The following is a 26,159-nucleotide window of genomic DNA, read 5'->3' as shown; positions in this document are numbered from 1 at the left end:
CAAATAAAGGAAGAAATAATGAGAAGGAGGAGAACATACAACCAGGGACCTGAGCAGGGCATGGACCCAGAGTAGAGGTTACTTCTGGAATGAGGGTGAGAGGGATTGCCTACTGAGCTCTCCCTTGGACTAAGGATGGAGGCAGGATGCTCTAGGGCCAAATGGAAACCAGAGGGATGGCACTTGAGAAGGAGCCTGGTCATTTGTGATGACCCAGGGAGAGCCTGGAAGGACCTGGAGGAGGTACCCTGCCGAAGAAGGGGAAGAGGGAAAAGTCAGGTCCCAGAGAGTGGTAGCAGAAAAGTACTTAGCAAAGTGATAGAGGGGCTGGAAGAAGGGGGAGTTGAGGGTCAGTATGAGAGGGAAAGGGAAGAAGCCGATTAAGAGACTTTCTACCCATATAGTCAGGATTCAGCCACGCATGTTTCGCCATCGTATCCTTGGGCTAGGCACCGTGTTAGCCATCAGTGATGGTGAGCCAAGTAGCCACAGTCCCTACCGTACTGCAGCCTGCTCGCTGGCCTGGTGCATTGTTTGGGAGTGTCCTAAGGGCTTCCGGAGAGCCTCTTGAACGAAGAGTGTACCAAGAGCACTAGAGTGGGTGAGGAGCCGTTCTTAGCCTTTGTGGTGAGCAGAATGGGAGAGAACCATTCGACAAAGCCATCACATGTTATAACTCTGAGCCCCAGAGGTGTGCAAAGCTTCTAGCTGAAGCTAGAGTCCACAACAGGACATGACCCTGCAGCCAACCAATGCTGCAGATGCGCCGCACATCTGCCTGCTTCCCCCCATCCCCTCCCCTTTCAGATCACAGCCAGGGGCGCTGCTCGAAGCTGGTGTCCCCACTGGGCAGCCCTCCCTGGTCACAGGGAGTTTGGCTCCTCAGGGAGCGGGCTGTTGCTGACTTTCCACACACCTGCCTCCTTTGAGGACAGAACCATTGGCCTCCACAAGGGCTTCCCACCCCTTACCAAGCCATGGGTGAGTGTCTCTCTCAGGGGCCCAGGGAGGGCGGCCTCTGCCCCCTGCCATGGTCTCTGGTATCTGTCTAAAGAAGTTTGAGTCTGGGCCTGACACTGCTGGACAAGCAGCTTCCAGGGGCTGTTGGGCAGGATTCAAAAGACTACCTAAGCGAGTGCCCCCATCCATGCTTGATGAGAGAGGAGCAAGGAGCAGCTCAAGTTCATGGGTCACAAACTTCAATCTCTACAAGAGGCAGTCTGCTAACATAAATGAGCCGAACAGTCAGGGAGGGAGGTGTGTGGCCCATTAAAGGGACCACCCTACTGTGTGATACATGCACGAGTTAAAAATTGGTTGTGAACAGTACAAAAGGGTCAAGAGTCAGTGCCTTCCCGGCCCCCTGATATTTTCTGAGGGCAAATGGGGTTTGGGAGGGGTTTTTCCTCTCCGGTCGTGGGCAAACTATTCCTGAATCAGACAGCAGGTGGCGCTCAACCCAGAGAACTAGAAAAAGGGAACTGTGGAGAATTACTTAATTCATTTCCAGGAACTTCTCCCTCCTCCCGCTCAGGGCCTTCCCCAGCCCCACCTCCTGTTCCCTGGCGTGGGGCACGTCCTCTCGCTGGTCCCAGATGTCCAGTACCAGATGCCTGGTCTCAGAGTGGGGAAATAACCACTGGAGAAGCCCCCACTCCACAAGCTGCCCAGGCAAGATGTGAGTGTGCCCACCGGAAAGGCCTGGAGGAGAGGACAGTGGCGGGGAGAGGGGAAGGTGGGACCCAGGGACGTGCGCGCGCACACACACGCACACACACACGCACACGTGCACACATACACACACACGCACACAGAACCAGTTACTGCGGGGAGAACTGGAAAGTTGCCTGTAGCCTCTGGCAGCCTTCCCTGGAGTTGGTCAGACTCCGCGGTCCGAGCCAGGAGAGCTAACATATTTAAATGTCCCTCCCTCCTACCACCATTGCTCTTCCAGATCCCAGGGTGGGATTGGGACCTGCCAAAGCACAAAGCAGCCCCCTCCTTTGATTGAGACTGTCCTGGGACACGAGCAATGGTGGAAAACTCCCAGTCCAAGCTCCGGCTGGCTAGGAGGCTGAAGGAATCGGGGTGAGGAGAGGCAGTAAGGGAGGAGCCCACAGGTGCCCAGGCCTCAAGGGCTAATGCCTTTGCGGGGCCTCTGGATCTCTCAGCTTCGCCTGCCCCTGCTCCTCATACTTCCACAGGCCTCAGGCCGTATGTGTGTGGCCATATCTTGCTCTCATCCACTCACAGGTGGTGGCTACTCCTCTGGGGAGTCCTCCAGGCTTGCCCCACACAGGGCTCTGTGCTCTTGGCCCAACAGCTACCCCAGCAGCTGACATCCCCCAGGTATCCGGAGCCATATCTCAAAGGCCAAGAGAACTCCACTGACATCGAGGCTCCAGAGGGCTTTGCCGTGAGGCTTGTCTTCCAGGACTTCGACCTGGAGCCGTCCCAGGACTGTGAGCAGGACTCCGTCACAGTGAGCTTCAGTGGGGGTCCTGAAGGGACTCTGGGGAGGGAGCCTCCTGGCCTGGAGCCCAGAGGCAGGGGGACATGGCTGTGTCCTGAATGGCAAAGGATGGATGAAGAGCCCAAGTCAGGGGCACAGGCGGCTTAGCTGGGAGGTCAGGGTCTGCCCCAGGGCACTGCCTTCTGCCCTCAGCCCTGCCCTTGTCCCTGCTACCATCTGGGCCCCACAGAGCAAGAGAGAGGGTGGCAGGGCAGGCCCTGCTTTGGAAGTCGTACCGAGGGACACACACATACTGCAAAACCCTGGCGTCAAATAGCAAGGACTCACACATCCATCAGTAAAGATCCACCAAGTGTCTGTGGAGTGCAGGCTCCGTCTGATCAGGAAGCTGGGCCTAAATAGTAACAAAAGCTTAGGTGACTGTTCAAGCTGCAGGATAAGGACACTTTAAAAATAGCACTTTACGTTATCTTTTGGGTTAAATTTCCTTCGTATCAAAATAATCCATGCACAGAGTTCTTGTAAAAATGAGTATACGACAAGGCTTATAATGAAAACAGCAGTCTCCAGCCTTCTTCCCAGCCCCAGGGCCTCTCCCAGCGGCAGCGCCTGCGATGCACGTAGCTGCTCCATCTGGCATTTACTTCCATGTGTATAAATAGCATGCTTATTGTGTTACTTTTGTGCACGATCACTTAATTTCCAACCATAGAAGATGAGGACTCGCTTTACCTCTCTTAGACCTTCACTGCATTTCCCCACCCCATCCTCCCAAGCTACCATTATTAGCATTTTTAGTTGTTTACATTATCATGACTTTAAAATATTCCCTTCTGAGTACATGGTGTACAATAATTATATGTCCTTGCTTCTCCGGCTTTTGGGTCTCCCGGGAGTCAGTAATCTCAGGGAGTTTTTTGGGTTTTCTGTTTGTTTTTGTTTTGATTCTAGTATGCTTGGCTCTGTCTATAACTAAGCTCCCCAAACTCTTAGCCAGGAGAGTAAATCTCCTCTCGAATAATCAACTACAAATCTTAACCTCTTGGTCTTGCTTTGTGTTGACATCCCACCTGAAGATCTCACGACGCTTTATCTCCTCAGAGTTCCTTGCTCTCTAGAGCCTCAAGCGTTCTGGAAGTGCCTTTCTCCCTCCTTCTGGGCATTTCCTGTACCTGTTATGTGCTGGAACTGAACCCCATACCATTCTCTTTCTTGGTTTAGTCCCTTATTTTGGAGGAGCACATTCTCCTCCAGAAAGGATATGAGAGAATAAGCTGTAAAGGATCTCACATATACCTGAACATCTTAGTCCACCCTCACAGTTGATGGATAGTGGATTGGGGACGCGGTCTGGATTACAAGCCATTTTCTCTCAGAATTTTGATGATACGGTCTGCTTGCTCTAGTGTTGTTAAGCCTGGTACAAGGATGATTCCTGGTCCTGAGTATTTTCGCTCTAGGACTTTTGGAACATTTTCCTTATTGCCAGTATCCTAAGTTTTCATTCTGATGTGCCTTAATGCGAGTCTTTTTGTACTCGTTGTACAGGGGTTTTTAATCTAGAGACTCTTTTTTAAAGATTTTATTCAATTATCAGAGAGAGCAAGAAAGCACGAGTGGGGGAGGGTCAAAGGGAGAAGCAGACTCCCTGCTGAGCTGGGAGCCCCACATGGGACTTGGTCCCAGAACTCGATCCCAGGACCCCAGGATCATGACCTGAGCTGAAGGCAGATGCTTAACCGACTGAGCCACCCAGGCGCCCCTAATCTAGAGACTTTTTAAAGCCAGTCCTTCAATTCTGGGAATGCTCTTGTATTTTTTTTTTTTTTTAGGCTTCTGAGCCTATGTATGTTTATTTTTATTTTTTATTTTTTATTTTATTTTACTGAAGTACAGTTGACATAAAATGTTATCTTAGTTTCAATTGTGCAACATATTGAAAACACAATTCTGTACATTGCTCAGTGCTTACCCCAGTGAATGTAGTCCCAATCTGTCACCATACAATGTTATTATAATATTATTGATTATATTCCTTATGCTGTACTTTTCTTCTCCTCATGTATTCATTTTTTTAAGTTTTTATTTAAATTCCCGTTCGCTGACAGTGTCATATTAGTTTCAGGCGTACAATATAGTGATTCAACAATTCCATACAACTCCTGGTGCTTAATCTTAATCCCCATCACCTACTTCACGTATTTCCCCACCCACTGCTCTTGTATTATTTTTTATATAAGTTCCAGATGTCTGCTCTTTATTTTCTCTTTCTTCAGAAAGAGAAAATAAATTTAGCTATTGTAAATTCTGGACTGATTCTCCAGTTTTGTTAATCCATTCTGTTCTGTTTTCCATCTCTTTTTGTTCCACTTTCTGGGAGATTTCCTCATTTTAGATCCAACTTTTTTTAAAGATTTTATTTATTTGAGAGAGAGCACAAACAGGGGGAGGGGCAGAGGGAGAAGCATTGCGGGGCTCGATCCCAGGACCCCAGGATCATGACCTGAGCCAAAGGCAGCCGCTGGACTGAGTGGACTGAGCCACCCAGGCGCCCCTTAAATATGAATTTTTTATTAATTTTTTTCTGCTAATGTATTTTTTCATGTCTAAAAGCTCGTTCTTATCTTCTAAATGTACTTTTGTGTAGAATATTGTTCTTGTTTCGTAGAGGCAATATCCTTTCCTCTACAGGGATTATTTTTAAATGTTCCTTCTGTTCCTTGTATTATCTCTACTTCATCCAGGTTCCCTTTCATTGTTCATTTGTTTTGGTCTCTGCTTATTGTGTTAGAAACTTTCCTACAATGTCTGAGAATCCTTGGCTGTCCATTCATATTTAAGAGTGAAATACTCAGATGGCACTGGATGCTCCATGTGGATATCTAAAATTTGTGAAGTGACAGGTTTGACAATAGAGTTATCAACAAGGTGACCTATTTGTGCTGTTGGGGAACCTCCCAAATATTAGTTTGTGGAAGTATTTTCTTTAGGGACAGCTGATCTCAGATCAGAATCCTTGGGTCTCCTGCTCAGAGTGGCCAACATTCTGGTAAACAAGCAGAGGAGGGAATCTCACTGTTTGATATGTAGACTTTCACCTAAGCCCTCTGTTTACCGCACTGGTCTTCACCTCCTCTGTCGAGTGTGCTAGGGGATCCCAAGTCCAGGGTGTCTGGCTCACGCTCGGGTCTTCTGCCAGGGCGAGCTGGAGGGGGTTGCCTGGATGCACAGCATGGGCAAAGGGACCTAGAGTTCTGAGGTCTCCCCACGATGGCTTTCTGTCAGCCCTTCCCTCATCTTCATCCTCAGGGGTGCCTGGTTACCCCAATTTCTGAAATTTTCCTGGGTTTCCTGGCTTGCTTTATGTTGTCTTCCACATTTGAAGACTCGTTGCCATTTGTCCATCTCCAACCCATCTTCCAAAATGTTGACATCCCTCCTCTGCTGTCACGTCCTCTCGCTTTTTGCCCTCAATCACGTACAACCATTTTATCCCTTTGCTGTCATGTTGGTGGAATTTGAGGTGGGAAAGGAGACAAATTCATGTGTTTACTGCTTCAGATTTTACTGGAAGTCGGGACTGTATTTAATTCAGCCTATGTCTGTTGAGCACCTACCTTGAGCCCTGCTCTTCTCAGTCACGGGCAGTTTCCATCTTGGCCTGACTGTTCCCTGTCATGGAGGGAGTTCAAGCTCAGGAAGAGGATCCTTCCCTCCTGTCTCCTTCCAAAGCAAATCACACAGACACTGCAAATGCAGAACTTAAGACACTGGAGTCTAGTTCCATTTTTACTCGTCAGTATGCTCAGCCGGCCTGTGGGCTCTTTGGTAGCAGAACTGTCTGTTCTTCATATCTGTATCCCCAGCACCTAGCACAGTGTCTCACACATAGAACATAATCAGTACCTGTTGAAGGAATGGATGGATGGATGGACGGATGGATGGATGGATGGATGAAATCCAAGCTTCTGTAGAACACACAACAGAATGAATTTGGGATGAGCAGGTGTTTAGTGTCATCCTCACCACCGTTCCACGTGTAGACTCTGGAGAACTGCCATAGGGCATGATGTTGTCCTGGCTAGAAGAGGCCTCACGGACCATTTTATAGGAGGAAACCGAGAACTGGGGTTAAGAAACCCCCCATGTCACACAAGGAGGTGGGGCAAAGTCTGGAATTTAACATAGGTCTGAGGACTCTCAGTCGGGTGTTCATTCTACTTTGCTAGTTAGACTCCTAAGTTATTTTATTTAGCCAACAATTCATGAGGAAGAGTAAGAAGAAAACTGGAGCACTTAACAACCAAGTGTAGCAGTAAAGGACAGTTTCCTAGGGTAAAATGCTTCTTCCCCAAGAGGTAGGTCTCTTAAATAGGGACATTAAATGTGTTGATGTCCTAAGGAAGGAAAAGTATTGGGACATGCCCGAGCAAGACATTCCAGGTGACTGAAAACTTTTCTTTATGCCAACTTCCCCCCAGTTACTGTGATCACGGAGAGATGGGCCGAAAGGAGGCTTAAAGGAATTTGAGATTTGGGGAGAATGAGAGAACAAAGAGCTAGCAAGAACCCAGGGTATGTGGGTCAATATGAAGGTCAGAAATCAAATGAGCTGACCAGTGAGCTGTGTGCCCAGAGAAGAGATTAGGCATGAAGCATGGGCCAGGGGAACTCCTTCCAAGATGCCCTTCCTTGGGTTGGGGAACCCACATTAAAGGGTTTGAGCAGCGGTGAGGCAGGCAGAAGGAACAGAAGCAGAGACAACCTGCTTCAAGAACATACTAAAGCATCAATACCCAGGGTACACGCACTGTGTACATTTTGTGTCCACAGATTTCACACCTTGTGGAGGGCTTCACTTAACAGCTTCTGGAGTAAGAGGAGGAACATTCCAAAGGAAGGAGAACAGGAAAGGCTAGGAACCCAAGGGGCTCAGTCTTTGCAGAGAGTCTTATGCTTCACAGATGTTGGCCACTGGAAATTATTCGGACAAGTGGAAGGTGATGGGGGTGGAGGAGGTGGGACGGGAAGGGCATAGGTCTGCATATTTGTCAATTCAAGGCTGTGGTACCGTAGGTACCATCTGGAGCATCAGGCAGTCAGGGTGAGCAAAATAGATGTGGTTCCTGCCTTCTTAGAATTTATGATCCAGCGGACTGTTTGGAGAAACCCTGGGGTTCCCAAGGAGCTTCTTAAAAGTAGGTAACTATAGTGGGCTTTATGAGATACTTATGGTAGGCTAAAGAAATATACTAGGTATCTGGTCATGGATAAAAGAAACCTGGGGGTCAGTTATGGGACAGGACGCTACTTGAGAAAAGCTCCCCGAGGAACAGCTTCTGAGCCCCAGAGGTGTGCAGACCTTCTAGAGGATGTGACCCTGTGGAGCAGATTCACCCCACACCTGCCTGCCCACCCTCCCCTTTCAGATCACAGCCAGTGGGTTGGATCTAAGTCGGTTCTGTGGGCAGCAGGGCTCCCCGCTGGGCAGCCCTCCTGGTCAGAAGGAGTTTGTGTCCCTGGGGAACCGATTGCGGCTGACTTTCCGAGCCCCTGCCTCTTCTCAGGACAGGACCACTGGCCTCCACAAGGGCTTCCTGGCCTTCTACCAAGCTGTGGGTAAGTGTCCCTCCTGGGGGTGCGGCCTCTGCCTGGAGCCATGGCCCCTGGTCTCCTGAAGGGACAAGTGGAAGCTTGAGTGACCCCACCCTACCCACCCCCCGAACCCCCGCCCCAGCTATGCCCCTGCTGCTGAGCAGCCCAATTAAAGGGGCAGGCGTGGCTCAGCTCCAGCAATTGTTTCCATGCGGATTTATAGGCTGAATGCTTATAGATCATCTCCTCTTTCAAAAGAAGCCAAGAGTCCAGATTTTTAAGTGAAATTCTAGATTTTCAAATCATAACTCAGGTTTTTTTGAAAATAATGCATGCGCATGATAATTTTTTTAAAAAATAATATGATATGGTAATAGTATAAGAAGTAAGTCTTCCTCTCATCTCTGGCCCTTAGTCCCTGGCTACCCTGTCCGGAAACAACCCTGTTGTCCATTTCCTGGGTATGCTTCCAAAGACACTCTATGTGCCATTCAAATATAAGTATTGTTGTGCGGCGGCGGCGGGGGGGGCGTGTCTAATATTCACCATGTCTTAAATCTAGCATTTTTCACCCAATAATATGTCTTTTTTTTAAAGATTATTTATTATTTATTTATTAATTTGAGAGAGAACAAGAGAGAGCAAGAGAGAGAGAGAGAGCACGAGCAGGGAGAGGGGCAGAGAGAGAGGGAGAAGCAAATTCCCCACCGAGCAGGGAGCCCTACTCAGGGCTTGATCCCAGGACCCTGGGATCATAACCTGAGCCAAAGGCAGACGCTTAACCGACTCATATTCATGCGGTTAGCAGTGCCTAATTCTTTTTAAGGACCATATAGTATTCCTTCGATTGATGCACATAATCTATGCAGCCAGTCCTCTGCTGATACTCTGCAGCCACAAGCAGTCCTGCTGTGGCTATGCCTGTATATACATACATCTTTGAGCCTGTGTATGAGGGTAAATTCTTAGAAATAGAAATGTTAGGTGAAAAAGCATTTGCAATTTAAGTTTCAGCATTGCTGAATTTCCCTCCAAAGAGGTTTTTGCTAATATGCACTGACCAGCCATGTATGACAATGCTTGTATCCCCACAGCCTATTTATCACAGTTACTTTCCATTTTTTAATCATTTTTATCATGGATGATCTTATCAGTGAAAAACGGTTCAAATGTTCTAAATAAAAGACTGTGCAAGTCACACTAAATATGGCCCTGGGCCAGAATCAGTCCCAGGGCTGCCAGTTCAGGGTCCTCCTGACCACTGGTTTCCTACAGGTGTGAACCACAGTCAGCCCATCAGCCGGGCCAGGGAAGCCTCTGAGGCCACCAGCACACCTGGAGACAACCCCTCCAAGATCCAGAACCACTGCCAGGAGCCCTATTATCAGGCCGTGCCAGCAGGTGAGTCCCCGCCTGCTGGGGAACCAGCTCCTATTTGCCTCACTCCCACCAAGAGGCGCTCTGGGCACCTAGCACCCCCACCTCCCAGCTGTGAATTTGTCTCTCTGCCCCCCTCATTTCACTCCCCAGGGACACTCACCTGCACACCCCAGGGCCCCTGGAAGGAGACGCAAGACAGGGAGGAGCTTCCTCACTGCATACCGGGTGAGTAGTGACCTCCCGGCTCCGACCCTGTGGCCGCTTCCCGAAGAAACCTCAGCCACATGTGTGGCCCGCGGGAGCAGGACATAGGGGGTTAAAGGAAAGCCTTAGGGTAGACAGGGAGAGATAAAGGCGGAAGGTGCAGAGGAAGAGGGGAACCAAGAAGGGCCCAGAAGGGGAGAAGCAAGAATCTTGTCCCTTATTCAGGATCAAGAGATAACTGAGAAAGTAGAAGCATAAAGGAAGTTCATCAGAGGGGACGGTAAAGGAGGAGAGGGTCAGAAGAGTGGAAAGAAGAGAAGCCCCGCTCTTGGGATGGGCTGCTTTAAGGATACACAGACAGGGCGCCTGGGTGGCTCAGTTGGTTAAAGCGACTGCCTTCGGCTCAGGTCATGATCCTGGAGTCCCGGGATCGAGTCCCACATCGGGCTCCCTGCTCAGCGGGGAGTCTGCTTCTCCCTCTGAACCTCTTCCCCCTCATGCTCTCTATCTCTCATTCTCTCTCTCTCTCAAATAAATAAATAAAATCTTTAAAAAAAAAAAAAAAAAAGGATACACAGACAGGCTCTCTGTCCCCAAAACATCGCCCTACCCACATGGCACAGTGCCAGGAAGTCTGCCATGTTAAGACTTTTTATTAAGATAAAATTTATGTAACATAAAATTCACCATCTTAACCATTTTAAAGTATACCATGTAGTGATTTTTAGTATATCCACAAGGTCGTGCCACCATTCCCACTAATTCCAGAACATTCCCATCGCCCCAAAAAGAAACCCAGCACCTCAGACTCTCCCCTCCACCACCCGCTGGCAACCACTAATCCACTTTCTGTCTCTGGATTTGCCTCTTCCGACATTTTCTATAAAGGGAATCATGCAGCATGTGGCCTTTGTGTCTGGCTTCTTTCATTTAGCCTGTTTTCACGGTTCATCCATGTTGTAGCAGATGCCAGGATTCCATTCCTTTCCATGGATATACCACCTTTTGTTCATCCATTCATCAGTTAAAGGACATTTGGGTTGTTTTCACTTTCTGCCTTTTAGGGGTAAATGCTACTATGAGCATTCGTGTACGAGTTTCTGTGTGAACATATGTTTTCTATTCTTTTGGGCATATCCCTAGTAGTGGAATTGCTAGGTCACATCACACCTGTAGGTTTCACTTTTTGAGGACTTGCCAGGCTGTTTTCCGCTGAGGCTGCATCCTTTTATATTCCCACCAGCAAGATATGAGGGTTCAAGTTCACTGTTTTTGAAATCCATTTTTTTTTTTTTTTTAGTCAAAGCATTGCCTTTCTAACCCAATCTGAATAAATTTCTCAGATCTCGCTCCTGACCCTCAGAAAGCTCTCAGGCCAGGCTGATGCAGTGTTTGGGCAGTGGGTTGGAGGGCAGGTGATGGTGGAAGATGTCAACGATGAGGAAGGACACAGAAAACAGAGGCAACGGGCACTGAGGACAAACTGCTTGCTGCATGATTTTGCTCAGGATGGCCCCACCAAGAGTCTGAGGAAGTGGCCTTAAAATGTCTGAGGGATGGGGGAAACAAGGGAAGGGAACCAAGAGCACACTTACTGTGATGAGCACCGAGGACCCTGTAGAGCTGTCGGGTCACTATATTGCATACCTGAAACTGATATAACGCTGCGTGTTAATGACACTGGAATTAATTTTTTTAATCCTATTATTAAGGTAAAATAAGAGTGATTCTTATTTAAAAAGAAATCCTCTGAGGAGGCGCTGGAGAGAGAGCGCTTCACGGAAGCGGGTCTTTAACAAATGCATCTTGATGCAGCAACTGACATCCCCTGTACGTCTCTCTCCTCTCCCAGTCTGTGGCCGGCCGGTCACCCCCATCGCCCAGAACCAGGAGGCCCTGGGTTCCTCCAGAGCCAAGTTGGGCAACTTCCCCTGGCAAGCTTTCACCAATATCTACGGCCGCGGGGGCGGGGCCCTGCTGGGCGACAGGTGGATCCTCACGGCCGCCCACACCATCTATCCCAAGGACGGCATCTTTCTCGGGAAGAACCGAAGCGTGGATGTGTTCCTGGGCCACACAAGCATAGACGAGATGTTGCGGCTGGGGAGCCACCCGGTGCGCCGCGTGGTGGTGCACCCGGACTACCGCCAGCACGAGTCCCGCAGCTTCGACGGGGACATCGCGCTCCTGGAGCTGCGGCGCAGCGTGCGGCTGGGCCCCAACCTGCTCCCGGTCTGTCTGCCCGAGCGCCAGGCCCTCTACCGCAGCGGCGTTTGGGGCTACGTCAGTGGCTTCGGCGTGGACAGGGGCTGGTTAACCACCCAGCTGAAATACTCCAGGCTGCCCGTGGCCCCGCGCGCCGCCTGCCAGGCCTGGCTCCAAGAGAAGCAGAGGTCTGAGGTGTTTTCTGCCAACATGTTCTGTGCTGGGGATAAGATGAGGCAGCAGAATGTCTGCCAGGGGGACAGCGGTGGAGTCTATGTGGTATGGGATGAGCGCGCCCATCACTGGGTGGCCACGGGCATAGTCTCCTGGGGCGTGGGCTGTGGCAAGGGCTATGGTTTCTACACCAAAGTGCTCAACTACCTGGACTGGATCAAGGGAGTGATGGAGGGGAAGGACTGACCCTGGGGGCGCTTGAACAGTGACACCCAGCTGTGGAGCATCCCCCCATCCAGGAGAGGGTTAGGAGGGAGGACTGGGCTCAGGGGTGGCGCTGGGGGCAGGGAATCCCTATTCAAGTGACCGCTGTCCTGTCCTTTGTGCGAGAGAGCTCCTCCTCCTTCCCAGTGCCCCCCCACTCCTTCTCCACCTTCTTGCCCCAGTTTGCGCTCCACCCAGGAAAGCCCTGGACATCTCAGCCAGTTTCCCTTTAAACTTCATCTCCTGCTGACACGGCTTTTTCTGTACTCTCCTGGGAGACGGTCACCTTCTCATCCCCCAGTTCAAGTGGGGTCTGGGGGATGTGGTCTTAGTTGTTTTCATTTCTGAAACATTCCAAAGCCCCTCTAGTTGACCTTCACACATTCAAACTATTGGCTTCACCCCCCCTCCCCCCGCCAACGGTATCTCCTAGCTGCAATTCTAGTAAGCAGCCCATTTTGGCTTACGTGTTCTGCATACCAGGAGCTTCACAGGTCATTTCATTGACTCCTCACAGCAAGTTTGCAACGGAGCTGTTATTACCCACAATTCACAAATGAGGAAACTGAAGCCCAGGGAGATAAAGTGGCTTGCCCCAAACCCACAGCTGGGACGGGACTGCCAAGGCCATGGGCTTCCCAGGTCACCATGATAGCTCCCGATTGTCCTCCAGCCCTACTCTGCTTCCCCTTCCCAATCCCCACATCCTTACAGGTCCTGCCCGGGAATTCCTGCTTCAGTGAAGATGACAACACCTCGCTCACACTTCCCTGCTGGCCCCGTCTCCTGCAGACCCCAAGCTGAGCCCAGCACCAGGCTGGATGTTGGGGCCGACACCCCCCAGTGCTGCTGGACACCTGGGTCTGGGCTCCACCTGAGAAGACCAGCTCTTTAACTTTTAATAAGGTCTTGAGGTGATTTACAGTGAAAGACACGAGTAAAATACGATTGTTCAAATGGAAATAGAAAATTAATACCATAAAACAGAAGAGAGCAAATTTGCTAGCACTGAAGGTCAAGTTAGCTTACCTGGTTAAAGGTTAAATTGATCTTTGAAAAACAGCAGGATTCAAAGTTGTACATACATGTGGTTACTTCAGTTTTTTTAAACCATTTTTAAACCTAAGTATTAAAGACTATTAAAAACACCCTAAGGGGTGCCTGGATGGCTCAGTCAGTTAAATGCTGCCTGACTTTTGGTTTTGGCTCAGGTCGTGATCTCAGGGACGTGGGATTGAGCCCCATGTAGGGCTCTGCAATCAGTGCGGAGTCGGCCTGGGATTCTCTCTCCCTTTGCTCCCCCCACTTGTGTTTGCTCTCTCTTTCTCTCTCTCTAAAATAAAATAAATAAATCTTGGGGCACCTGGATGGCTCAGTAAGTTAAGCATCTGCCTTTGGCTGTGGTCATGATCCCAGGGTCCTGGGATCAAGCCCTGAGTTGGGCTGCCTGCTCAGAGGAGAGCCTGCTTCTCCCTCTCCCTCTGTCTGCCACTCCCCCTGCTTGTACTCTCTCTCTCTCTCTCTCTCTCTCTGTCAAATAAATAAATAAAATCCTTAAAACCAATCAATCAATCAATCTTTTTTAAAAACAGCCCAAAATACTAACCAGAAGTTGTTTTAGGTGGTATAATTTTGGCTGTTTTGTTTTCCCCTATTCCTCCGTAATTGCTAAACTTTGCTAAATTTTATTTAATGAGCACGTATTCGTTTCATTTTATTTGTTTTTATTATTGAAAAATGATGTTTCTCCCTGCCAAGGCAAAAAATATATACCTATAGCTATAGATCTATATAGACCTAGATATCTGGATATAACCACATAAGGTAACCTACTATTACTTTAAGAGAGAAAATTTTTTTCCCCAGAACCAAAACCTAAGAGGAATAAACAATAAAATAGACAATGTCTTCGATACTGGTCTTTTTTTTTAAGATTTTATTTATTTATTTGACACAGAGAGAGACGGGGAGAGAGGGAACACAAGCAGCGGGAGTAGGAGAGGGAGAAGCAGGCTTCCTGCGGAGCAGGGAGCCTGATGCGGGGCTCAATCCCAGGACCCTGGGATCATGACCTGAGCCGAAGGCAGACGCTTAACGAATGAGCCACCCAGGCGCCCCTGATACTGATCTTTAAACCAGTGCAGGAGTAATCTTCATATGGCTGTTTCTTCTTTCTGTCCTTGGTGTGAGTCAACGGTATACGACAAATGTGCAAGTAAGGTTTCCTTTGAGTGGCCAGGCAGAGAGGAGGCTGGGCTGGGACTGAGCTGATGAAGCCCAGGTTTGTCACTTTGCAGCCAGGTTGTATGATACTTAGAATCCCTGGGATGAATAGGAGAACTTCAGCTAAGAATTACCTTCCTGGACCACCTGCTCCTTAACTGTGAGCTCCGCCATTCTGCCTCCACTATGAACACAACACACACACGCACGCACACAGTGTTGTCAAAATGCTAATGTGCAATTTGCTAGACAAGACTCCCCTTCTTGGGGCACCTGGGTGGCTCAGTCGTTAAGCGTCTGCCTTCGGCTCAAGTCATGATCCCAGGGTCCTGGGATCGCGTCCCGCATCGGGCTCCCTATTCAGCGGGAGCCTGCTTCTCCCTCTGCCTGCTGCTCCCCCTGCTTATGAGCTCTCTCTCTGACAAATAAATAAATAAAATCTTAAAAAAAAAAAAATTCCCCTTCTTCCTCGTCTCCTCATCTAGTCCTTATGCTTCACCTCTGTCTTTCGTCTTTTCTGACCTGACAAGGTCATGGGTCATGTCAGGGATTAGATCATGGACCAGCCCTGCCATCAGATTCGCTCCTCAGCTCTGACATTTAGGCCTGCTGGAGGAACCCTCCACACCTTGGTTCACTTCACATCTCCCTGTACCTACCTGCTCTCTAACCACACTCAGTGAGGACTTGGTCATTGCCTAATGGTGAACTGCCCCATCTTTGTGAGTCCTTGCAATCCATTGCTTGGGAAAGTACCTGGCATATTAAATAGGTAGTCCATACATGGATGAATGAGGGGGTAGGTGGGGGGAGGGAAAGAGGGTTTAATCCAATTGGAGAAACAAGCAGGATAGACTACAAAGGCCCACGACTCGGAGGCCAGCTCTGCCTGAGCCTCCCTCTGGAATCGAACGCCACAGGGTATTTGAGCCCTGGAGAGTTGAGGAAGAAAGGCTTCCACAGCAAGCAAACTTTTAAATTAGGAGACTATGGCGGGGAACACAGGAGAGACAAAACCTCCCTCCCTCCCAGGGGCCTACTTTCTTTCAGAAAAGACCAAGTCACTGTTGGTGCGCAGATATACTGTCTGCCTAGTCCTAGGCAACCGTGATTCTCAGGGGTTCAAACGCTTGACCAAATGCCGAGAAGAACAGGATGTCTCTACCCTCGCTCAGCTTCCCTTGCCTCTCTAAGAGCCAAGTTCACGGGCAAGTCTGAGTTCACTGAAGTGAGGAGGAAGGGTCTTAAGACAGACCCTAGTGCTGCTGTAGGGTCACCCTGACCTAAGCACCCCGTGTCCTGTGTTTAAGTGTCATTCATGGGGAAAGGAGGCTGGGGCCCCAGTGCAACCAAACTCTGTTCTTTTCTGTCCACTCCTGCCATGCCCTCTCCGCCTCGTGGTTCCTGTCACACCATCCTGGACATTAAAAGCCTGGCCATTCCCAGGTGAGTAAGGGCAGGAAGAACCGGATTAATGGAACAGGGCACTGCAGAAAAGAGAGTCCCCCCTTAACTGCGATTTCAGTTGCCTTTGGCGTCGGGACCTTGTAAACACAGCAGCAGTCCCTGAAGAAAGGGAGAATTCAGATCAGATTTAAGAAACCAAGAAGTCTGGGCTTCCACCCAAAGGCTTTCTCCCTTCTGAAAACTCGGGCCCATCTCTTCAGCCCTTCCCCAGGCACGCCAGCAGGTGGCACCACCATCGGGGATTTCAAAACCAAAACTACATTAAACTGGAAACAGATTTTTTTTCGTTTTGTTTATGCAAATAGTTCATTCCCTACAACGTTCCTCCGGGAATGGTCCCCTCCTTCCCCTCTACAGTCATTCCCTCCCCCTTGCCTCCCCTGCATGACCGCTCTCTCCCTCAACACAGAGTGGATGAAGACGCTGTCAGGAGAGTCCAGGATCCAAAAACAAGCCTTGAGAAATGTGAGTAAGGCTGATGCGGCCCTCGGAGGGTGGGAGAAGCCAGAGGAGAGAATCCTGGGCATGAGAGGCAACCCTGCTCCCAAATTCATTCAGGGGGACCAGAACGCCCCTCCCTCCCCATATTCCTTACCTATTCCCGGAAGCACACACGTGCCTATGCAAACACATACCCCACCATCCCTCCTCCTGAGGAAGAGACCTTAGACCCATGAGGCGATGGCCATGTTCCCTTCTTCCTCCTAACTCATGGCAGGGGAGCAGCAAGATGAAGGGACCCACTGTGCCCAGGAGAGGTGTGCTCTGTGCATGACTCCATATCCCATGGGCCGTTTCTCCCAGAGGCCTTTGCTGAGCCTTTGGGAGCCCCATCAGAGAGCCATGACTGGAAACCGTCGCCCTCCATTAACTGGTCCCAAGCCAGCCCTGTTCCAGGAAGGGGAGAGGAGTGGTGGGAGAGGGCAGGGGAGGAGGATGGGGAGGGAGGTGCAGGGAGTACGATGACCTCTAGACTGGACATTCCCCGGGGGGAGGAACACCCAATGCAGCGGCTGCAGAGGCCAGGCTCTCCACTTCACCACCCCCACCTAGAACATCTCTACGAGGCCTAGAATGGCCAGAGAGGAAAATGCTGAGCGGTAGGACCATCCCAACCCCCACCCCAGTCACTGCCCAAACGGCAGGGGTGCCGCAGCCCTCCAGCACTAGACACCCACTTTCTTGTTGGCAGGTGGCTCTTATACCTCCTGGTGCCCATCCTGTTCTGCCGCGTGGGAGGCTCCATCCCCATTTCGCAAAAGCTCTTTGGGGAGGTGACTTCTCCTCTGTACCCCAAGCCTTACCCCAGCAACTTTGAGAAAACCACGGTGATCACAGTGCCCACAGGATTCAGGGTGAAGCTCATCTTCTGGCAGTTTGACCTGGAGCCTTCTGAAGGCTGTTTATATGACTATGTCAAGGTAGGGGATCAGGTTGGGAGGGCAGAGGGAGAGCTGGGTGTCTCTGGAAACTGAGGACTTGTGCTCTAATCACCCTGGATAGCATTCCCCACCCATGGACACAGCCCCAGCCCTGCAAGAGCTAATGGCCAAGTGAAGTTCGGAGAGTCTGGTGACACCAGGGGTGGGGTGTCCACTGGATTTAGAGGCCCTCAGTGAGCACTGAAGGGAGAAACACAGAGGAGGGGATGTGCAGGCCCCATTTCCAGGAAATTTACTGCCTATAGGAGTCAGAAAAACCTTCTCCATCGGCTGACTTGCTGGGAGTCTTTGGAAAACTGCCGTGCCTCTGTTTCTCTGTTTCCACATAGAATATCACCGTGGCTGCCTTCCTAAACAGGAACATGGGGAAGAGAAACGTGTGTGGTGGTAGTTCAAGCATAAGCCTCAGCAAGGTCAATGGGCTCAGTCTCCTCACCTCTGTGACAGCCAAGTGTGCCTTCCCAGTCTCAACTTTCTGTATCAATAAAAATGAGATTCTAGATTCAGGATTCAAGTAGAGTCTACACACATGCAGTAAATACCATTCCCAGGAGACCCTCTGGAGGTTATGAGAGAATAACATGAAAACGATACGTCTTCTAGCCCAGAGGACTGGAGAAGTTTGCAGGGTTGGGGGGGAGGGGTCTTGGTGGCAGGGATGGTGAGGGATGCGGTGGGGGCAGTATGTCTTCCACTTCTGAGGAGTTGAAGACCCTGTGAGCAAAGAGATAAGGGAAGCTCGGTGATGCTAGCCCGTGCGGAGGCTGGAGAGGCTCCCACTCAGCTGAGTATACCAGGAGGCAGGTGGCTGGACATGAAAGGTTTGCATAAGGTGAGGGGGGATAACTGGACAGAAAATAAAGCAGACCACTCCAGGCTCCAGGAATGAAGGGATGCTAAAGGCTGTGTGGAGAAAACCAGGGTTCCAGTGGAAGATGAGCATGGGAGGTGGTGGAGACAAAGGAAGGTCTGAAACATGCCAGGGGACAGAGAACAGGGCAGGGGCGTTGTACCAGGCACAGGTGACATGCCAGGAGTTAGCCACCAAAGACTGAGAGGAACAGATGGAAGTCACCGGGGGAACAAAAAGAAAGCAGGTCATGGAGAGACAGTTTACAACAGCCAGAGCCCTGCAGGTAGAGACCAGATGGAAGCTGGTCCAGCAGGGGAGCACAACTCACTCTTTGGGACAAGAGGAGGACTTCTGCTGACCTTCCGCCCAGGACATGTCTCCTCAACTGCCCTTCTTCCCACCCTTTTTCCTTTCTCCACAGATCTCTGCTGACAAAAAAACTCTGGGGAGGTTCTGTGGGCAAGTGGGTTCTCCACTGGGCAACCCCCCAGAAGCAAAGGAATTTATGTCTCAAGGGAACAAGATGCAGCTGACCTTCCACACAGACTTCTCCAATGAAGAGAATGGCACCATTATGTTCTATAAGGGCTTCCTGGCCTATTACCAAGCTGTGGGTGAGTGGCCCCCGGGTGCCTTTTTTTCTGGCCTTAGGCATGTTGTATGGGGACCAGAAAAGGGGAATCTTGAATCCATTGAAGCAGGAAGCCAGTCCTTCCTTATCTTTTCCCCTCAAAAGAGCTTTTTCCAAGAGAGGACTGCCAATCTAGATTCTGTCACTGTGGGGTAGTTCCCAGAAAGCATTAGAGAGGCCTGAAATTGGGGTGCCTGCATGTCTCAGTCAGTTAAGTGTCTGATTCATGGTTTTGGCTCCGGTCATGATCTCAGGTCATGAGATTGACCCCTGTGTCCAGCTCTGCACTGGGTATGGAGCCTGCTTAAGATTCTCTCTCTCCCTCTCCCTCTGTCCCTTCCCATACCAACCCCCCCCCAAAAAAAAAGAGAGACAGAGACAGAGACAGAGACAGAGGCCTGGAGATGATTCCAGGTGGCCAGGAGATGATTTTGTCTTTAGGCCTCTGGTGACTGACCTCTCTGAGAGCAGAGCCATGACAGAAGTCCCCGGCAGGAATTTAATCCTTCTTTCTGGGTCTTCCAGACCTCGATGAATGTGCTTCCCAGCGAAATTCAGTTGAGGAGAATCTCCAGCCCCAGTGCCAGCACCTGTGTCACAACTATGTTGGTGGCTACTTCTGTTCCTGCCGTCCAGGCTATGAGCTTCAGAAGGACAGGCATTCCTGCCAGGGTAAGGTTGGGGCACTGTGGGAGGGAGGCAGGGACCGAGCAAGGGCATGCGGGACCAGCCAGAGAGCCCCCAGTGACCCCCGTCCGGCTCTGCTCTCACAGCCGAGTGTAGCAGTGAGCTGTACACAGAGCCATCCGGGTACATCACCAGCCTGGAGTACCCCCAGCCCTACCCACCCGACCTGCGTTGCAACTACAGCATCCGGGTGGAGCGCGGCCTCACCCTCCACCTCAAGTTCCTGGAGCCTTTTGAGATCGATGACCACCAGCAAGTACACTGCCCCTATGACCAGCTACAGGTACAGCCATCTTACTCCCTGAGACTCTCCCTTCTTCACCTTCCCCTCCCCACATCCCTGCTTCCCGCTAGATCCTCTGGCCAGTTGGGACAGGAATGACTAACCTCACACACGGGCTAGGCAAGTGGGTCCTGGGCATCCCTTTTCTCCTCCAGCTGAAAACATACACACAAAGCAGATTCCCACCACCATCACCATCCTGGCCCAGTGGGAAAATGTCTGAATTGGAGAGATGGCCCTCCATCTTCCCCACCAGATCTATGCCAACGGGAGGAACATCGGCGAATTCTGTGGGAAGCAAAGACCCGCTGACTTGGACAGCAACAGCAATGCGGTGGATCTGCTGTTCTTCACAGATGACTCGGGGGACAGCCGAGGCTGGAAGCTGCATTATACCACCGAAAGTAAGGTTGCCTGGGGGCCTCTCTCACTGGCCAGCAACAGGGCAGAACCAGATGGGTCGAAAGGACAGTGGCTCTGATATAAACATGTCCTCTGGTCTCCCAACAGTCATCAAGTGCCCCCAGCCCCAGACCCTAGACAAGTTCACCATCATCCAGAACCTACAGCCTCAATACCAGTTCCGTGACTACTTCATTGCCACCTGCCAACAAGGCTACCAGCTCGTGGAGGTAAGAGCCTGAGGCTGACGGGAGAGAGCTGGCCCAGCCCTCTAGGAGCAATTCAGGTGGGCAGGTTCATATCAGATTTAGGCTCAGCCCCAGCTGGATTCACACATGTTTGAGCTGGAAGATCACCCGGCCTACCTGCTCTCACACTTGATGACACATTGAAAACAAAAACACTGTTGTCTGGGTCCCCTGCAAGAGACTGATGCCATTGGTCAGGAGTGCAGCTAGGATTACTTAGAGCTACCCAGGTGATTCTAAGGTGAAGCCAAGTTTGTGAACTACTGGCCTAGCATAATAATGGTAGGATTTAAGAACTGACAAGGCAGGGTGGAGTGCAAGGAGTGACTCACTCAACATCACAGTGCTCCCATCTGCAACTCTGGTCTGAGAAGAACAAAGGAGCCACATCCATGGGGGTGCTGAGGTCTGAGAGCCTGAGAGATAGCCTTGCATTCCCTGCTGCTCCAGTGTGGGAAAGGCAGGAAGTGCCTCTTTGTGTTAATGATACCTCTACCTCTCTCTGCCTCTTCTCAAACAGGGAAACCAGGTGCTGCTCTCCTTCACAGCTGTCTGTCAGGATGATGGCACCTGGCATCGTGCCATGCCCAGGTGCAAGAGTAAGTCACAACTCAGCAGGTGTCTGCCCCTGGGGAGCTCCCACCACTACCCCAGCCATGGAGACCTAGGCTGTGGCAGGAAGAGAGGATGTGGACTAAGCCTCTCCCCAAAACACCCTCCCCCTCACTTGTCCCTTGAAGCCTATGGCCCACCTCAGGAACCAGTCAACCCTCAAATGAGCAGTGTTGGTGGGTTCTACCCAGAACTGAATTTCACTCCATCTTGTTCCCATCCTTCACAAGTGCCCCCCCACTGACCGTATTTCCCTAAGGTTCTCAACCTGTTCTATGGGCAGAAAACTCAGGTTCTTCCCGCTGACGTTCCAGGACCGTTACTCTCAGCTCTCATACGGCCCTGTGTTCTCTCCAAGTCAGGGACTGTGGGCCACCCCGAAGCCTGAATAACGGAGCCTTCAATTACGCCACCACAAAGGGGGTGAACACCTACCAGGCCCGTATCCAGTACTACTGCCAGGAGCCATATTACAAGATGCATACCAGAGGCGGCATCAGCGAGACCGCGCGAGGTAGGCACCCATGCAAATGGCAGCCTTCTCCCTTCCATTTTCTCAAGACATCTTCTGAGATTTTTCCAACATAATCCCTAGGGGATACATATTGAGGTATCTGCCCTGGACATTGGCTTCAGGGGCCTAAAGTACAGTGCCAAGAGGCATCTAGTAGGGTTAAAGGAGGCACCTGAGCTGATACAAAGAAAGTCTTAAATTTCATCAACAGTCAGCTCCCTCTCACCACCACCATGACCATTACTACTGCCACCCACGCAAGCACCATCATCATCCCCATCTCTACCACCACCAACACCACCACCATCATGACCAACCCCCACCTCTACCACCACCAACACCACCACCATCATGACCAACCACCACCAACACCACCACCCCACCCCACCACCATCATCACCATCATCACCACCATCATGACCAACCCCCACCTCTACCACTACCATCAACACCACCACCCCACCACCACCACCATCATTAACACCATCCCCACCTCCACCACCATCATCACCATCATCGCCACACCACCATCATGACCAATCCCCACCTCCACCTCCACCATCACCACCACCACCACCACTACACTACAGCTATGTGGGACTTCCCCAACATTCTCCCCACATACCCCTCAGGCTACTATGTTGTGATTTCTTTTGCAATAAATGACTCTCAAACTCATCTTCAAAAATTTTCTTTAAAATGAAATAAATCACATGCTTCGTAGATTTGAAACTTCAAAAAGAAAAAAGAAAAAATCTTATATATAGATTATATGGTATTATTTAAGAGCTTGGCTTTGAAGTCAGACAGTCTTCAGTTTGCATCTTGGTTCTGGAACTTAGAAGTTATGTGACCCTGTGCAGATTATTTAAGCTCAGTTTCCTCATCCAAAAAAATGAGGATAATAATGCATCCCTGAAAGTGTCACTGTGGTGCTTAAATGAAATAATATAGACAAAGTGCTTAGCAACAAGCATGGTACACTGTCAGCAATCAGAGCATGTAGCTACCATTATCATCTACTATCCCACTACCAAGATGCAATCACTAATAAGATTTTCATATGTTCCTTCCAGTTTTTATGTCTACTTTCACAAATAGGGATCACATCAAACATAGAGTTAAGTATTCTGATTTTTTCACTGAACACTAGAACAAAAATATATGTAGGGAGCCTCTCCCCTCCCCACACTTTTGATAGTCCATCCTTATGTATTTGAACCTTTCCCGTTGATCCTTGTCCTTGTTGGTTCCAAATCTCCCGTCTCCCCATCCCACACATTCAGTGCTTGTTGGTTTCCCATGTCCACCACCTCCCAGCCTGATCATAGCCCCCTCTTCCCTCAGGGGCCTATACCTGCACGGCCGAGGGCATTTGGAAGAATGAGTGGGAAGGATCGAAGGTTCCTCGGTGTTTGCCAGGTGAGAGGAAGCCCTCCGGGGCCATCCCCAGTGCATTTTGCAGCCCTGCAGAGCCTCAGGAAAAGCATGCACAGAGAATGAAGACAAAGTGAATGGAGAGACACTCCAGCTTGAGGTCAAAAATAGACAAAAAGACTAAGGGGAAGAGGGGAGGAGATATTCCAGGAGAAAGGGAGAGAAGAACCCAGAGAACCAGAGTCAGACCTGGCATTCCTGCCTTTTCACTGAGAAAAAGCTTCACAGATGGGAAGTCAGGGAATAAAAAGAGCAAGAAAACCCCCCAGGAAGAAATAAAAAGAACAAGGAGAAGAGGCTGACAAAAGACCAAAGACAGCGGGTGTGAGAATGGGAGGAGAAAGAAGAAAGAGCCCAGAGCGAAAAGAGGGGCTATAGGGGGAACTGACTGACCACAGAAGGGAAGAGGGTGGGCCCGGCCTGACTTGTCCTTGCCTTCCCTGTCTCTCCTCTCCAGTGTGTGGGAAACCCGTCCACCCTGTGGAACAGAAGCAGCGCATCATTGGAGGGCAAAAAGCCAAGTTGGGCAACTTCCCCTGGCAGGCCTTCACCAACATCTATGGGCGAGGGGGTGGAGCCCTGCTGGGCGACCGCTGGATCCTCACAGCTGCCCACACCCTCTACCCCAAGGATCATGAAGCACAAGGCAATGCCACCGTGGATGTGTTCCTGGGCCACGTAAGCGTGGAAGAGATCACAAAACTAGCAAACCACCCTGTCCGCAGGGTCAGCATCCACCCAGACTACCGCCAGGATGAGTCCCACAATTTTGAGGGGGACATTGCCCTCTTGGAGCTGGAAAAAAGTGTCACCCTGGGCCCCAACCTCCTCCCCATCTGCCTCCCTGACAACGAGACTTTCTATGACAGGGGCCTCATGGGCTATGTCAGTGGCTTTGGGATAATGGAGGAGAGGCTTTCTTATGACCTCAAGTTTATCCGTCTGCCCGTAGCTAAGCGAGAGACATGTGAGAACTGGCTCCGGAAAAATAAGAGGAACGATGTGTTTTCTCAAAACATGTTCTGTGCTGGGGACCCGTCTCTAAAGCAGGATGCCTGTCAGGGGGATAGCGGAGGGGTCTTTGCAGTGAAGGATGAGAACAATGATCGCTGGGTGGCCACGGGCATAGTCTCCTGGGGCATCGGGTGCAGCAGGGGCTATGGCTTCTACACCAAATTACTCAACTATGTGGACTGGATCAAGAAGGAGATGGAGGGGGAGGACTGAGCCCAGAATTCACTAGGGCAGAATCCAGAGAGCAGTGCAAAAAAAAAAAAATTATTATCTGACCAGTTATTGATAACCACTAAGAATCCATATTAAAATCACTGATGCAGAAAAAACCCGTGTGAAATAAATGCTCTTTTCTATAACCCCATCCCTGTTTGTCACCTAAAACAACCCAAAAGTCACCTTTCTTTCCTCTAAGGATTACAAAAGATATATTCTACAATCTCTACTTATCATTGTTCTCTTCCATTTTTGTACCATTGGATAATTGAAACTCTTTCTAAATAAAATTTTGTGAGAAATTCCAGTGTGCTTGCGATGCCTGGGTGGCTCAGGAGGTTAAGCATCTGCCTTCTGCTCAAGTCACGATCCCTGGGTCCTGGGATTGAGTCCCACATCAGGGAGCAGGGAGTCCGCTTCTCCCTCTGCCTGCCTCTCCCCCTGCTTGGGCGTACATGCTCTCTCTCCCTCTCTCTCAAATAAACAAATAAAATCTTTAAAAAAAAAAAAAAAGAAAGAAATTCCAGTGTGCAAAATGAGTTAAAAGCAGTATCCAACTGATATAAAAATATTTAGTAAGATCGTATTTAAAATAGGAAGGCAGGGGCACCTGGATGGGCCAGTCAGTTAAGCATCCAATTCTTGATCTCAGCTCAGGTCTTGACCTCAGGGTTGTGAGTTCAAGCCCTGCGTTGGGCTCCACGTTGGGTGTGGAGCCTACTTAAAAAAAAAAAATAGGAAGGAAATAACAAAAAAGTTTATGCACACATGTTTAATGAGGATTGTAGATAACTATTTCTTTTTTTAAAAGATTTTATTTATTTATTTGAGAGAGAGAGAGTGAGAGAGAGCACTAGAGCAGGGTGAGGGGCAGAGGGAGAAGCGGAATCCCCAATGAGCTAGATCCCAGGACTCTGGGATCATGACCTGAGCCAAAGGCAGGTGCCCAACTGACTGAGCCACCCAGGTGCCCCAATAACAATTTATTTCTAATTTTGTTTTGATTGTACGATATGAACAAAATCCTGATTTTCCCACGCAGGTAGTTGCAAATATAACAGGTTCTTTTTAAAAAGTTCACTTTCCAATCTCTAAATATTTCTTTTTTTTTTTAAAGATTTTATTTAAGTAACCTCTACACACAGCGTGGAGCTCAAACTCACAACTCTGAGATCAAGAGTTAGATGCTCCACTGACTGAGCCAGTCAGGCACCCCTCTAAATATTCTGTAAGAGAGGAGTGGTATGAAATTTTTGTTTCCAAGTTGAAAGATTAACAATATTTTCAAATAACTTGTATTACTTGAGGCACATTTAAAGGTCAGAGAAGGACCCAAAACTTAGGATAAGCATTGTAGGTATTTATAATAGAATATTATCATGTTATTAAGCAACTGACTCTTCCGGACTTGTTTGAACAACTTTACATGAACTGACATACACAGGCTTGAATTTAAAAAGACCAATGCAGGGACACCTGGTAGCTCAGTCAGCTGACCATCTGACTCTTGGTTTCGGCTCAGGGCATAATCTCAGGGTCTTGAGGTCAAGCCCGACATCGGGCTTCACGCTCAGCACAGAGTCTGCTGGAGATTCTGTCTCTCCTTCTGCCCCTCCCCCTGCTTATGCTCTCTCTCTAAACATACAAACAAACAAAAAAAACAAATAAATAAAATATTTTTAAAATAATAAAAAATAAAAATAAGTAAAAAATTAAAAGACCAGTGCAGAGTTAAAGCCTTTTCCAAGTAATGAGAATTTTTAAGTCCAAATGCAGGTCCACAGTCCCTTATCGGACACTCTCAGGGCCAAATGCCTTTAGTATTCAAGACCTTA

The 26,159-nt window shown here is 49.6% G+C and overlaps 2 protein-coding genes across 3 annotated transcripts; both read left to right on the top strand.

The window, feature by feature from the left end:
• The first annotated feature begins 1,537 nt into the window (after positions 1-1,537).
• C1RL (complement C1r subcomponent like) lies at positions 1,538-13,876 on the top strand. The gene is made up of 6 exons (XM_025851987.2): positions 1,538-1,678; positions 2,254-2,482; positions 7,903-8,092; positions 9,344-9,469; positions 9,599-9,673; positions 11,505-13,876. Exons 1-6 carry the CDS (start codon positions 1,596-1,598, stop codon positions 12,275-12,277), a joined length of 1,476 nt encoding a protein of 491 aa, XP_025707772.1. The 5' UTR covers positions 1,538-1,595; the 3' UTR covers positions 12,278-13,876.
• A 2,418-nt stretch (positions 13,877-16,294) lies between these two features.
• On the top strand, positions 16,295-24,626 carry C1R (complement C1r). Of its 2 annotated transcripts, none has more exons than XM_025851965.2 (11): positions 16,295-16,450; positions 17,178-17,406; positions 18,702-18,894; positions 19,437-19,583; positions 19,685-19,881; positions 20,138-20,285; positions 20,392-20,513; positions 21,052-21,130; positions 21,502-21,657; positions 23,005-23,079; positions 23,552-24,626. In XM_025851965.2, coding segments are annotated over exons 1-11 (2,118 nt in total). In that variant the 5' UTR covers positions 16,295-16,448; the 3' UTR covers positions 24,322-24,626. The 2 variants fall into 2 exon arrangements, with proteins under 2 accessions (XP_025707750.1, XP_025707749.1); XM_025851964.2 differs by lacking the exon at positions 16,295-16,450 and adding an exon at positions 16,970-17,085.
• The last annotated feature ends 1,533 nt before the right edge of the window (positions 24,627-26,159 follow it).

This window comes from Callorhinus ursinus, unplaced genomic scaffold (genome assembly GCF_003265705.2).
Source record: "Callorhinus ursinus isolate GAN/ISIS: 27379988/994484 unplaced genomic scaffold, GSC_fseal_2.0 scaffold94, whole genome shotgun sequence".
In the NCBI taxonomy this organism is placed as follows: Eukaryota; Metazoa; Chordata; class Mammalia; order Carnivora; family Otariidae; genus Callorhinus; species Callorhinus ursinus.
This window is presented reverse-complemented; position numbering and strand designations above follow the sequence as displayed.

Bases quoted from the DNA above. Each gene is read 5' to 3' on its own strand.
- C1RL (XM_025851987.2), top strand. From the start codon at position 1,596: ATGTCCAGTACCAGATGCCTGGTCTCAGAGTGGGGAAATAACCACTGG. The intron at 2,483-7,902 runs GTGAGCTTCAGT...CTCCCCTTTCAG, and splicing joins GTGAGCAGGACTCCGTCACA to ATCACAGCCAGTGGGTTGGA. The intron at 9,470-9,598 runs GTGAGTCCCCGC...TTCACTCCCCAG, and splicing joins TTATCAGGCCGTGCCAGCAG to GGACACTCACCTGCACACCC.
- C1R (XM_025851964.2), top strand. From the start codon at position 17,060: ATGGCCAGAGAGGAAAATGCTGAGCG. The intron at 21,658-23,004 runs GTAGGCACCCAT...CTCTTCCCTCAG, and splicing joins CATCAGCGAGACCGCGCGAG to GGGCCTATACCTGCACGGCC. The intron at 23,080-23,551 runs GTGAGAGGAAGC...TCTCCTCTCCAG, and splicing joins GGTTCCTCGGTGTTTGCCAG to TGTGTGGGAAACCCGTCCAC.